Below are 12,312 nucleotides of genomic sequence, written 5' to 3' on the forward strand. Positions count from 1 at the left end.
GCAGAGCGAGCGCGGGTATTTGATTTGCTTGCTTTGCACCCGCCAATTCCTCTTTTTCTGGGGGAGCAACATTTTAATCAATTCCCAATTCACAACTGACCCTCTATCAATTCGCCCTTTCCATTCACCTGAATTTGTATTTCTTGTCCATTGCTTAGGCAACGTCTTTCCAGATAAAACTATGCCACTCAGTGATCATGCACCTAGGCTGGAATATCTGAAGAGCTCAGCAAGCTTTTTAGAGGCCGCAAGCCCATCGACCGCGGCCCATCTGATGTCCGTTCACCATAACATCATTCGCGACGAGTTCAAGCCCTTAAATCAGCGACAGCAAGAATTTGCTTGTGGAGCATGTGGGAGCCTCCGAAACTCCAAGTCGACCAGGACTGTCCAGGTCTCTAAGAGGAAGAAGAAGCTTGCAGGCTTGAGTGCTGAGGGGGCTACGGTTCTGATCTGTCTTCGCTGCCGTCGACGCACCGTCAAACCCTCCAAAAAAGAATCTATTCGCTCCAATGCTCCAGTAGTTCCGGTGACTACGGTACCGAATGCAGTTGCACCTCAATCCTCAACGTCTACGAGGCCTTTGCCCGGACAGCCAGCCCCTGCACTCGCGGATCCAGATAAGGCTGTTAGATCCGCGGAAAATGCCAGTAGCAAGAAAAGAGCCAAGTCTCGCAAACAAGGTGGTTTGCAGGCACTAATGGCCTCGAAGCAACAATCTCGCCCGACCTCTTCCCTCGATCTCTTCGATTTCTTGCAGCAGTGAAGATCACATGATTGTTATATATCACGTGACCGATGCGGAAGATCGGGGAGTGTCTCCGGCACACTTTGGGGCTAGCGCGGGGTTCCTCGGCTTGTCGGTCGGTGGTTCCAGCGTTCCCCTCGTAACTTGACTTATCAGCTGGCTGGAAGCTCCAAACAGAAAGCCGCTGCTTTTGACCTCCACCAGCTCCTTCCTTTGTTTCCGTTACTTTCTTGCAGCTTTTCTCCGCACCCTAGCTTGGCTACAATCTGCCCACCTCATAGAGCCTGCCTTTTCGATCGTCGGTCGCTCTTTGTCTTACCAGCACAATGTCGACTTACTCTCATGATGATGACGAGCACGATCCTCAGGCCGATGAGCTCCGGGAGACCGCTTTGGTCACGCTGGAAACGCTGATCAGTGCTTGCGGTCCCCAAATGCAGCCCTACATGCCTTTCGCCATCAAGGCCGCCCTACGCTACCTCAAATACGACCCCAACGTGGCAGAAATGGAAGATGAGGAAATGAGTGGCACTCAGGACGACGGCTCCGAAGATGACGTAACGGAGGACCCTGATCTGGATGACGATGAGTCTGAGGACTTTGAGGAAGAAGGAGGATACAGTGACATTGATGATATGAGTTGGAAAGTCCGCCGATGTGCCGCCAAGTTGCTGTACAGCGTTATCTCGACCTTCGGCCATAGCCGCGCGCTAGATGAGGCATCCTTATATCAACAAATTTCCCCCGCTCTGATCGCGCGATTCAACAAGGAGAGAGAGGAGAGTGTGAAGCTGGAAGTCGTTTCTACTATGACTGCTCTCATCCGAAAGACTGGTGAAGGCTCCATGATCATAACCTCCAATGGCTTCCTTGAGGCTGTGGGTGGCTCGAAGAATTCTAGGAAGCGCAGACGCCAGGATAGCGATGCAAGCATGATTGACTTTGAGCCAGGCATTGGCACCTCCTCCGCTGTCAGCACACCTATTCTGACTCCGGCTTCCCCTAAGTCTGGTGCGCAGGCAGAATTATCTCGCTCCGTACCTACGATTGTGCAGAGCGTTGTCAAGATGTGGAAACAAGCTTCCGTGCCCCTGAAGCAGGCGATTATCGTCTTACTCAGAAGCTTAGCACTGGTCCGCTACGGCGGCTTGACTGATCACCTTCAACAGATCGAAGATCCTATAGCCGATGTCCTCAAATCTTCTATTTCTAGCACCTCCTCCACTTCGCTTGGGGTCTCTGCGAGTACCGGTACTCTTCAGACGGAAACCCTCGGTCTCATCTCCGCAATTGCCGAAACACACACGTCGGGTGCTCTTCTGCCTTTCTTGATCGCCCTGATTCCTGGTGTTATTGGCGCTGTCAATGATCGTAACTACAAAGTCAGCAGTGAGGCACTGGGTGCCGTGGAACAGATTGTGAAAGCACTTACGCCTCCTCGAGTTGCCAGCACAACCCAGGATCTCGCAACTCAGCTGGAACGATTGTACGATGTGGTCCTTGCACGTATCACTGATACCAGCGCTGATCTCGAGGTTCGGCAACGTGCGATTCACGTCTTTGGCGTGCTCCTGGCACGTACCTCCGGCGAAAATGGTTCGACATTTATCTCCCTTGACCGTCGTTCGAAAGGCCTCGCAGTTTTGGTTGATCGCCTTCGAAATGAGACCACACGCCTTGCAGCAGTTCGGGCAGTCGATGATGTTGCCATTCTTTGCGCTCGTGACGCAGACGTTACTGCATCGTGGGTCGGCGAAGTCACAGCAGAGCTCGGAGCACAGCTGCGGAAGTCGGATCGCGTTCTTCGGGGAGCCAGTCTGGAGGCTCTGCGCAGCCTGGCCATGAATCCTAACACAAAGGGCCATTATGACGCTAGCACCATGAAGGAGCTGGAAGACTGTCTTCTGCCACTCATAAGCGCCGAGGACTTCCATTTCCTCGCTCCCTCACTTATTATTCTCGGGAAACTTATACCTGGCAACGCCGAGCTCTTGGTCAATGACAATCTGGTTTCTGCACTCTGTTCCGTTGTCCTTTCGCCCCTCGTCGGAACAGTACTTAAGGCCATGCTTCTGGTGGTGAAAGTCATCGGTGAGGCAGGCGCAGGAGCAGCATTGATGAAGAAACTTTTGCGGGATGTTGGCATTAACGGTGACACCTCTGTTGTCGGGCGAGCCATTGGGACGCTTCTCGTGCATGGCGGGTCTAACTTGGGTGTCAAGATGGAGGACTTCATGACCGAATTACACACCGCACCGGACGCTCAGCGAAAGTGCCTTGCGCTCGCTATTTTGGGCGAAATTGGTCTTCGAATGGGCGCTAGCTGTTCGCTAACTCCAGAACTCTTCATCGGCCACTTCAATTCCAAGTCAGACAAGGTCCGCTTGGCTGCGGCTGCAGCTCTGGGAAATGCGGCGGCGGGCGATGTGAAAGCATACCTACCTAACATCCTGGGTGGGTTGAAAAAGAGCGACCCGCAGAGCTACCTGTTGCTTCATTCGGTGAAAGAATTGTTACAACATCCTGAGATCGTCAGACCTGACCTAGCTCCTTCCGCGGCCAAGCTCTGGCAGGCACTGCTGGTGGTCTCCGAGGTGGAAGACAACCGTGCTGTTGGCGCGGAATGTGTTGGTCGCCTGGCCCTTATCGATCCCAGTGCCTACATCCCTCTGTTCCAGGTAACCTCCCGCTATTAAACTTTCCCGCATCAAATCGGAATGTGGCAGGACCTAACGATGAACATAGGACCATTTCTCCAACTCAGACGCCAGTATCCGTGGTGTTGTCATCTCTGCCTTCCGTTACACTCTCTCCGACTCCAGAGATACCTACAACGATGTCCTCCGACCTACCATCGTCCCTCTTCTCGTCAACATGCTCAGTGACCCAGACCTGGGCAACCATCGTCTCGCTCTGACAACATTGAACTCCGCCATCCACAACAAGATGGACATCCTCCTTCCCCACCTCAATGAACTCCTCCCCGCCGTCTTCGAGGACGCCAAACTCAAGCCTGAACTCATCCGTGAGGTGCAAATGGGCCCCTTCAAGCATCGCGTCGACGACGGTCTGGAACTCCGCAAGGTAAACCGCATACAGCCCCTTTCATACCTCTCTCTCTCTCTCTCTCCACCCCACCCCTTTCCCATGAGCCAGACCGAAACTGACAGCTTTTCTCTTTAAAAAAAAAGTCCGCCTATGAGACGCTCTACGCTTCCCTCGACACAACATTCACCCTGCACCACATTGGCGAATTCTTCGACCGCATCCTCGCCGGCATCGATGACGAGCAGGACATCCGCACCATCTCCAACCTGATGACCTCGAAGCTCATCCATATCGCGCCCGAGGAGACCCAGCGCCGCCTCGATGCGCTCTCGGAACGCTACACGGCTATCCTGTCCTTCAAGCCCAAGGAGAACGCCGTCAAGCAAGAGCTCGAGAAGGCGCAGGAGGCCTCGCTAGGCGTGCTCAAAATCAGCCGCGAGTTGAGCAAGGCGTTCCCCAGTGCCGAGGTTGCAGGTGACCACCACAAGTGGAAGGCCTATGTGGAGTGGACGCGGAAGACCTTTACCGCCCAGATGAAGACCCTCGAGGCGGAAGCGTAGTGTCACTACTGGCCTCGACCGACCGCTTTATCTGAACGTGGAAATGGCTTGCTAATGCTGGCCTACAGAAGGCCTGGAATTACCTTTGTAGCTTTAGATCGCATAAGCAGAATCATAATCACAGATTACAAGGTGCAAATTACCTAGACCAGACGTATACGTTACCAGTAGTGTACAAGTGTGCAGTTCTCAACATCGAGATGTTCGCTACGTAAGTCTTGTAAGAGGTCCTCGTCTACGCATTGCACAGCAAGAACTTCCCTTCCATGCAGTGAGGTGAGAGAAAGTGATTAGAATTGTATTAGAACAAGTAGCAATGCAATGCACAACAAAAGCCCAGGGGTAGTCCGCTCGAAAGTCAAATGCTCAAGTCACACAACTCCTGGTATGCAAGCCTCTTGGGTCAAAAACATCAAGTGTGACGCCATCCATACAACATGAAGATCGACACCGAGGGGGAAAAATGTGTACACGAAATAATATAGAAAAGCAAAACCACCTTCAATGCCAGTAAAACTCCATATCCTGCAAAATTAATGCCGCCGGTCTCATGCCGTGATCGCCTTTTTCCGGAGCACACCAAGCTTCTCGAGTTTTGCCCAGGCCCGGTCCATGTCAGAACCGTCTTCAAGAGACGGCCGTAGTTCCAACCCATCCAGGATTTTGATGGACCCACCACTGCCTGCATAAAGCATGAGCTCGAAAATACTGCGCCGCAATCGTGTCGCCTCGTCCAAGTGAGACAGGTGCTTCTGGTCTGCCACTGGGTCCGCTAATGGGAGGGTATAGGGGTCATGGATCTCGAGTTCTTTTATGCCATCCGACTTCTCATCTTCCCTCACAGCAACCGATGAATTCAGGTCGAAATCCTTGAACTCGGCCAGAGCCGATGGGATGTCCGAGTTGACATTGCGCTGGAAGCGGTCCTCCCTGATCTTAAGCTTCTTTGTGCTGGCTGTGCCGCTTTTGATGACTGCAGTTGGGTAGAACCGCAACGTAAGCGGGTTTCCTCGGGTATCAATTTTCTGGAGAGAGCAGACTCTCCCTTTGTTAGTCCGTCCGATGCGACCCAGGACTTGACAAAGACGCCTGAGTCTGGTAATGTTGTTGCCAGCAATCGTCAGTCTGGATAGACATTTCATGCCCACCAATTCGTTGACTCCCTTGAGTGAGTTAAAGTTCATGTTCAAGACCACCACATTGGGAAAGCTTGATGCGAAATCTTCTGGAAGGTCTTGTAAGCTGCATGAAGCGATGTCCAGAAGCTGCAGGCCCAGAAGGGCGTTGGATGGTGCAAGACAGCGCGGTGCCAGCCTATTAGAGGAAAGAAATACTTTTCGTATGTCCTGCGTCAAGCCCAAGTCAATATCAAATAGACCGCCATTGCTACCACTCATCTGCTCTCGAGCAGATAGGACTTCCAGTGAGTGACATGTAGCAAGCCCGGAAATCGTAGTCAAAAAGTTCTGGTCCGCGTAAAGGAGCGTCAACGACGGGAACATCGAGATGTCAAGGCTGCGCAATACATTGTTCGAAACTTTGAGGGATTGTAGATTGAAAAGAGTCGCTGACGCAGCGAACTCATACAGTCTGTTATAACGAAGGTCAACCGTTGTGAGAGATGAGAGGGAGCCGATGTTGCGTATAGACGTGAGCTGGTTGTGGCTAAGATCCAATGTCTCGAGCCGAGTCCTGTTGGCGCGCGAAAAGTGTTAGCTACTTTCAGTAATGGCATGCAAGTTCTGGACCACTTACAGCTCCGCTCGACCAAAGTCAAGCTCCTCGAGCTCATTATTTCTGAGCTGCAAGCTTAACAATCCATCCAAGTCGAAAATGCCGCTGATGTCCTTAATGTTGTTGTCATTTGCTCTGAGCTCCCGAAGGTGAATCAAATTGCCGAATGCACCGAGACTCTCCAATCCATTGCCAGACACGTCAAGATATTGCAGATTCGTCAAGTGGCCCCAGGCCGTAAGGTTGGAGAGACAATTATCTTGGATATTGAGTGTCCTAACCGTTTGGGGCACGCCACTTAATTGGCCTATATCATTGCCGCAGACGTCCAGCTCTTCGAGACATGGGCAGTAGTCACACAGTTTATGGAGTGTAATCAGGCCCTTGTGTCGAAGAATCAGACGGCGAACATTCTCCCAGTGCGGCTCCCACGGTTCCGCCTCAGTAATATGTTTAAGCAATTCTTCCGTTGCCAATGCGAATGTTCCATGGACCTGGCGCAGTGACGTAGGATGAGTTCGCTGCGCAACATAGCTTACCTCCAGATGAAGGGACGGATCAATCTGGTCAACGGTGAAGTCAGGTAAGGAGCTGAGGTGGAAACTGTGAGCTGTTTCCTGGCCAATGTTCTCAAGGCATGCCACTGATGTATCAGCGTTCCTTTGTGGGGTCCAATCCATCGACCCCATGTCTCTCCGAACCAGACTCAGAGCCTCTGGGGATTCCTCTTCCTTTGTCCCTTTGCCAGGAGTGAACGATTGACGAGTCAAGGATGTCCTTTTGTCGGGTGATTCAGGTTGGGGTAACAATAAGCTCTTCTGAGCTTGTGCGAAGCCTAACGGACTGTTGCCGGGTACGTTGGAATTCGTATGAGGCTGCAGGTTGCCTCGGGCTTGCAGAAGCTTTGCAGGACTCTCTGCGTCGCTGTATGCAACGTGGGAGACAAGCGGGGACGAGAAGCTTATCGTCACAACACGCGCTTGCTGGCGGCCATTCCCCAAACGTTGAGGTGGTTTCGATAGTCGGCCTTCGTGAAGCTGAATCTCATGCTCCACCTCGCTGATAGTTTTGCTCGTTTTGCGGGCGTCTGTACCCCAAGAAGTTGCTTTGGTTTCAGAGTCCGAAACGTTGGAATCAATGGGTGCTTTCGACCGCACTGAGCTGTCGTCGACCGAAGTGCCTGTATCTCTAAATTGTGACTGGCGCATCGATGATTTCGTTGAAAAACGAGGTGAACTTAGTGGACTCGAGTTGTGGTCATTCTCGAGCCGAATAGAGTCCTTTGTTCTTTCGGGAGAGGTGGAGCTCTGCATTCGCATCATCTCTTGCAGTTCATCAACACTGAGGTCAGGAATGTCCTTGAACGGATCATCTTCACTATCTTCGCCCTTGGGCTTCTCGGAAGTTGGTTTGGGTTTCTCCCGAACCCACTGATTCTTGTCCCGGTCATAGGTCAGCCCATTCACCTGTTCGGGTATAAGTCGCGAGACAACATCGGATGAGAGAACACCCTTTGCATGCGAACTCTGTGAAGAGCCGGTGGGGACCGAGCGCGCACTGAGGCTCTTGGACGATACTTGCGTATTGATAGTCAAAAGTTCGGGCAGGTCGTCATCCTCCTCAGGTTCACCAGCTGAGAATCCATCACGCTGGCGGAAGTCTAGATCAGCCGACTGCAGGTCGAGCTCCTGGCTCTCGCCTTCTTCTGTTTCCGCACCGTGGAGACCGCTGCTGTTCTCATTCGGGCGATCTCGGCCTTGGTGCAGATTCAGAGACATGGCGGATGCGTTGACCCCAAACTCCTGGTCATCAACCTCCTGAAACTTCTTGAGGTGGCTTAGGATCCGTGGGCTTTGATGTTGGGGCTCCCTCAGTCTCCGCATGTCGGTTCCGGTTCCTTCGCGACTAGGAGGCCGCGAAAATTCCTCCCGAGTCGATTCGTCTTCATAGCTTCCGCTTTCGTCGATATCTTCCTCTGCATCAGATTCCTCTACGCTAGACAGACCGCCTGCGGACCTGCCTTTGGATCGAATGATGTCCATGATCTTGGTCGCTTCGTTCAGGAAGTCTTGAGTGGTGATTGAGCCCTTACGGCCACCTTCATTAATACCATTCACCCTTACCATGGGTATTGCGCTGTCCTCGGGGGAACCTAGGTCGATGGAATCGGCATACTCAGCCCGCGAGTAAGCCTTGCCTGATGACGGCCTTTTTCGTGAAGCAGACCGCCCTTGACTTGTGGTTGGAGTTCGCGGTCGAGGGGACGATCGGGAACGAAATGAGAATTGATGATCTTGATCTTCATCACATCTCACTCCTTGCTGGACCAAGCTTCGCTGGAGCAAGGACATATTATCTGGATCCTGAGCCGTATTTTCGGCAGGATCTTGTCTCGAATTGTAAGACCTGAGGAAGGTTCTGCGCCTCTTGGGGGTTGGGTCTTTAGCAGGCGTGTTCGGCGTTGTATCGGTCTCTGACGGGTACATCTCCTCTACTCTTGCCAGCCCTTGGTTTCTTATAGCCTTGGAACTTGAGGTGATATCTGACAAAGCCGTAGACCTCGAGCCCCTGTTCGATTTGTTGAAGTCGGAGCTATGGCTGTTCTGTCTATACGAGCGGCGCCGAAGAAATCTTCGCTCAACAGACTGTCGTCGCGGCGGTTCTTGGGTAGGCTCCACCATCTCACTATTCAAAAATTTGGGTTCATACGGACTTGTGTCGGAAAAGTCAAAATTGTCCAGCTGGCCGTCACCGAATTTGTTGATACGCGGGGTTGGGGTATTGCGCGACCGCGGTCTTTCATGTCGCCGTGAAGATGGCTCACCCAGAACCTCATGATTGACGGTAAGAAAACTTCTTCCTTCGCCCTTGCGACGAGCTTCCTCTGACGGTGAGTCTGGTTCATCATCCTCGGACATACCCCCAAATGTCTCTTCGAACTGGCTCATCCTGCGCAAAAGGCGATTGTTGGTGAAGGTATCATGGTTTCCGAAGAGCTTGAGCGGGCTTCCAGAGGTGGGCATGGCGTCTGGTTTCAAGTGATCGGCGCTGGATTGCAAAAGCTTCGGCGCACCAACATGGGCAGATGAGGGTCTTGGGAGCGTTGGTGGGTCGGTTAGAGGATTGGGCTTTTGGTAGAATGGGGGCGAGCTTCGGATTCTGGAGCTGGCAGGAAGAAACGGCGAGAGTCGCTCAGAAGGGAAGGTGGGCGGGGAAAGACGGATTCTTTGGAAAGAACCTTCGTTCACGTCTTCTTCCCTCCGCAAGTTTGCGAAGGCTCCTCTTCCCCGGTAATCTAGCGTCCCCATGGAGAGGTCTTTTGGTAGAGAATGACTCGTGACATCGAGCAAGTCATCCTCCGGCATGGTATCCACCGCGATTTCTGGCTGTTGGTGAATCAACAGGCTGTCACTCGCTGGAGATTCCGGTCGGTCCCAGGGTGAAAGGTGTAGTCTCTCGAGCTTGTTTGTCACCTGTTTCAGTGCCGATCTAATGACCTCCGACGTCGTCTGTCCGTCAACTGTGTTCGTGCGTGTGAACGTGATGGGTGTTATGTCTTCATTGCGCAAATCCTCCATGCCGCTCGCGGTTCTTTGTTGTGTGTCGGCGAAGGAAACGTCGAGGTGTTCGCTATCTTCTGGTGAGGGTCGCTTTGATTCTTTGCTCATGGCTCGCATCCTGCTGCGCGACCCTGGCGACCCTAGCGAACCTGGCGACCCTGGTGATCCTGGCGACCCTGGTGATCCTGGTGATCCTGGCGACCCTGGTGATCCTGGTGATCCTGGAGCCCCTTCCTGCTTCGGTGACGACTTCGGACTGTGGCCCACTGAATCTTCGTCGTCGTATGTGCCAATTGATGAAGGGTCTTGGAAACTGGCATCGTCATAGCCTAGTGGGGTCGTAAAGTGCCACATACTGTCTGACTGTTTCAATCGCGATAGCGCCTCCTCGTGCGTCTTTTCAGTGCCTGGGGTCGGAGGTTTGAAAACACTCTCCAGCCCGATCGGCGCGAACAAGTCGCGCTGCTCCCCGGCGGCGATATTTCCGTGCACCAGTCTTCTCTTCCATTCTGGGGTGCCTTCCTTGCCTTTGCCCTTATTTGGTCTAACCTGAACCGTGCTTTGTTGTTCCGATTCACCGGAGACATTCGACACCGATCGCAACGGCGACCTCGTGTCCATGGCAGACGACTGTTTACGGAGCGAGGGCGGGTTCGGGATCGGTTTCGGGCTGCTTTTGTTGGACTTCTCCGGGGGAGGGAGCGGCGATCGCAGCTTGGAGGGGGTCTTGGGGGTGCGAGGGGTCTTAGGTGTGGGTGGTTCACGTTTAATGAAGTGGCACGGTCTGGAAACTTTCTTTCTGAAAGAGTCAGGAGAAGGGCCGACGGAGCGACGCGCGGGAACAGGAATGCGACTAGGAGAGTTTTGTAGGCTAGACCGTCGGGAATGGGTGAATGATCGGGATAGGATTGGGCTGGTGGGAGTGCCGGGCGTTCCAGGAGTTCCAGGTGCAGGGACTGGCACCCAGTCGTCTGTAAGATTCTCCAGCCATGGAGGGTTGTTGCTCATTTTCTGAAAGGTTTGCGATCACCAAAGCTGGGGGGTAAAAGTTAAGGAGGGCGGGGGGGAGGGGGGTAGTGGTCTCGGAGGTTGGGCGGATGGCAAGCTGGGACAGCGCGTCGCGATTCACAATGTCCGTGAATGCAAGCACAGCGGAAATTAACAGCTGCAGGGCGACCATGGGTCAAGGAACCCTCATCCAAGAATAGAAATGGAGAAATAAATCAAAAGCATTGAACACCACCAACAATGAAGGCGTATAAGGATGTTGCGGGAACATGCGAGACAGAGAGACACACACTTTGGGAGGGTTGGGGAATAATCAATAAATTGTTTGATGGACGATGCGGGAGTAATATTGATAACAGGTAGAGCTAACCCAAGCTAACCTACTGTAGATGTGGTCGGGGCAACCTTACCGTATTTAATACCGGGCTGGCTATCTTACTTCCTACTTTTCGATTGTTTTGAGTCTACAGACTAACAGACTATCTTTCGATCTTTCAGTTTTCAATCTCCAGTCTACTTTTCTTTTTTCTTCCCCGCCACGATGGAACTGTCAGCTTAATCACTTTATCCACTTTTTATCTCCCCGTGATAAATCACAGGTGGCACGCATGTGCTTCCCCGAGACCGTGCTCGTCCCCTACTTCCTATCTAATTTTACCTTTTAAACCCCCCACCCCGCGAGGGGAAATGATCGGTCTCATGCCTTGCTTGGGCTCGATCCATGCTCTTTAGCTGTAAGCTACTGCAGTACCTACAGTAATGGAGTACATTACGGCGTAAATTACAACCTGAAAGTTGAAAGCTTGGATTCTGGTGCGTTGGCATTGGACCCTCTCCAGCCAATTGCAGCTCCAAGTCCGATATGGTCAACGAGCACCTTGTCTAGTTCATATTATAGAGTGCTTCAAGTCTCATGCTCAGCAGTGCCTTATGCGACCTTTGCCTATCAGCCTTCCTGTTGACATTGTATCGGCGCGAGGGATCGATGAGGGAAGATCCCAGGTCAACCCTGCAAGGTTGCAGGTTGGGTGTTTCAGGTTCCTCGACACAATTTGCCCCAAAAGCATGGCGCTCTTTCAAGTACCAGACCAACCTCTCGTGTTGGGTTAGGAAGAAACCATACGTAAGATGGGCACAAAACTGGCTTTTTCTTGGCCAGAGTGTATCGCTAGCGTTGGGTGGGTTAGTAGGCATCTGGCAAGGACCCAGCGAGTCCTAGGGCTACAATTCCTTGTATAAAGCGCACTACTGGCCAAAGAATCGAAGCCGATTTGATTCGATTCCTGTATAGAGAATGATAACATTGGCTGTAGAGATTCTGTTATCGGCATCTGCGCAACAACGATGATACTAGCAGGGCTAGAGTTGCCTGTTGTCTAGGAGTCCAGCCCGAACCCCACAACCTCAGGCAATAAGTACTGTGGAAGAATGCGCTGGGCTCAATTGAGGGCTGCCATGAGCCTATTGTAAGTAGTATCACTTAAAGTCACTACTGATTAGTTACTTGTAGCCTGTACTTAGGGCCACGACAGTCCTTGGTCCCGATGAAAATACAATGCCGAAAAGGGTAAGTAACTAGTCAACAATTGACGGGTGCTGACATAACCCCAGCCAACGACACGTTGCTGGGGCATCCACTCAATCCACACGCGTT

The 12,312-nt window shown here is 52.4% G+C and overlaps 2 protein-coding genes across 2 annotated transcripts; one reads left to right on the top strand and one right to left on the bottom strand.

The window, feature by feature from the left end:
* The first annotated feature begins 66 nt into the window (after positions 1 to 66).
* On the top strand, positions 67 to 4,508 carry canA (putative cullin binding protein CanA). The gene is made up of 4 exons (XM_020197889.1): positions 67 to 762; positions 1,071 to 3,426; positions 3,494 to 3,832; positions 3,940 to 4,508. The coding sequence occupies exons 1-4, from the start codon at positions 182 to 184 to the stop codon at positions 4,354 to 4,356; spliced, it is 3,693 nt and encodes a 1,230-aa protein (XP_020057770.1). The 5' UTR covers positions 67 to 181; the 3' UTR covers positions 4,357 to 4,508.
* A 124-nt stretch (positions 4,509 to 4,632) lies between these two features.
* On the bottom strand, positions 4,633 to 10,950 carry ASPACDRAFT_1854809 (uncharacterized protein). Its single transcript, XM_020197408.1, has 2 exons — positions 6,112 to 10,950; positions 4,633 to 6,048 (listed from the first exon to the last, which is right to left on the bottom strand). Exons 1-2 carry the CDS (start codon positions 10,656 to 10,658, stop codon positions 4,905 to 4,907), a joined length of 5,691 nt encoding a protein of 1,896 aa, XP_020057771.1. The 5' UTR covers positions 10,659 to 10,950; the 3' UTR covers positions 4,633 to 4,904.
* Positions 10,951 to 12,312: the final 1,362 nt, after the last annotated feature.

The sequence above is a fragment of the Aspergillus aculeatus genome (genome assembly GCF_001890905.1).
Source record: "Aspergillus aculeatus ATCC 16872 unplaced genomic scaffold ASPACscaffold_5, whole genome shotgun sequence".
NCBI classification, from domain to species: Eukaryota; Fungi; Ascomycota; class Eurotiomycetes; order Eurotiales; family Aspergillaceae; genus Aspergillus; species Aspergillus aculeatus.

Coding starts and splice junctions, on each gene's coding strand:
- ASPACDRAFT_1854809 (XM_020197408.1), bottom strand. CDS start 10,658: ATGAGCAACAACCCTCCATGGCTGGAGAATCTTACAGACGACTGGGTG. Junction 6,049..6,111: donor GACTTTGGTCGAGCGGAGCT/GTAAGTGGTCCA, acceptor GCGCGCCAACAG/GACTCGGCTCGAGACATTGG.
- canA (XM_020197889.1), top strand. CDS start 182: ATGCCACTCAGTGATCATGCACCTAGGCTGGAATATCTGAAGAGCTCA. Junction 763..1,070: donor CTCTTCGATTTCTTGCAGCA/GTGAAGATCACA, acceptor TTGTCTTACCAG/CACAATGTCGACTTACTCTC. Junction 3,833..3,939: donor ACGGTCTGGAACTCCGCAAG/GTAAACCGCATA, acceptor TTAAAAAAAAAG/TCCGCCTATGAGACGCTCTA.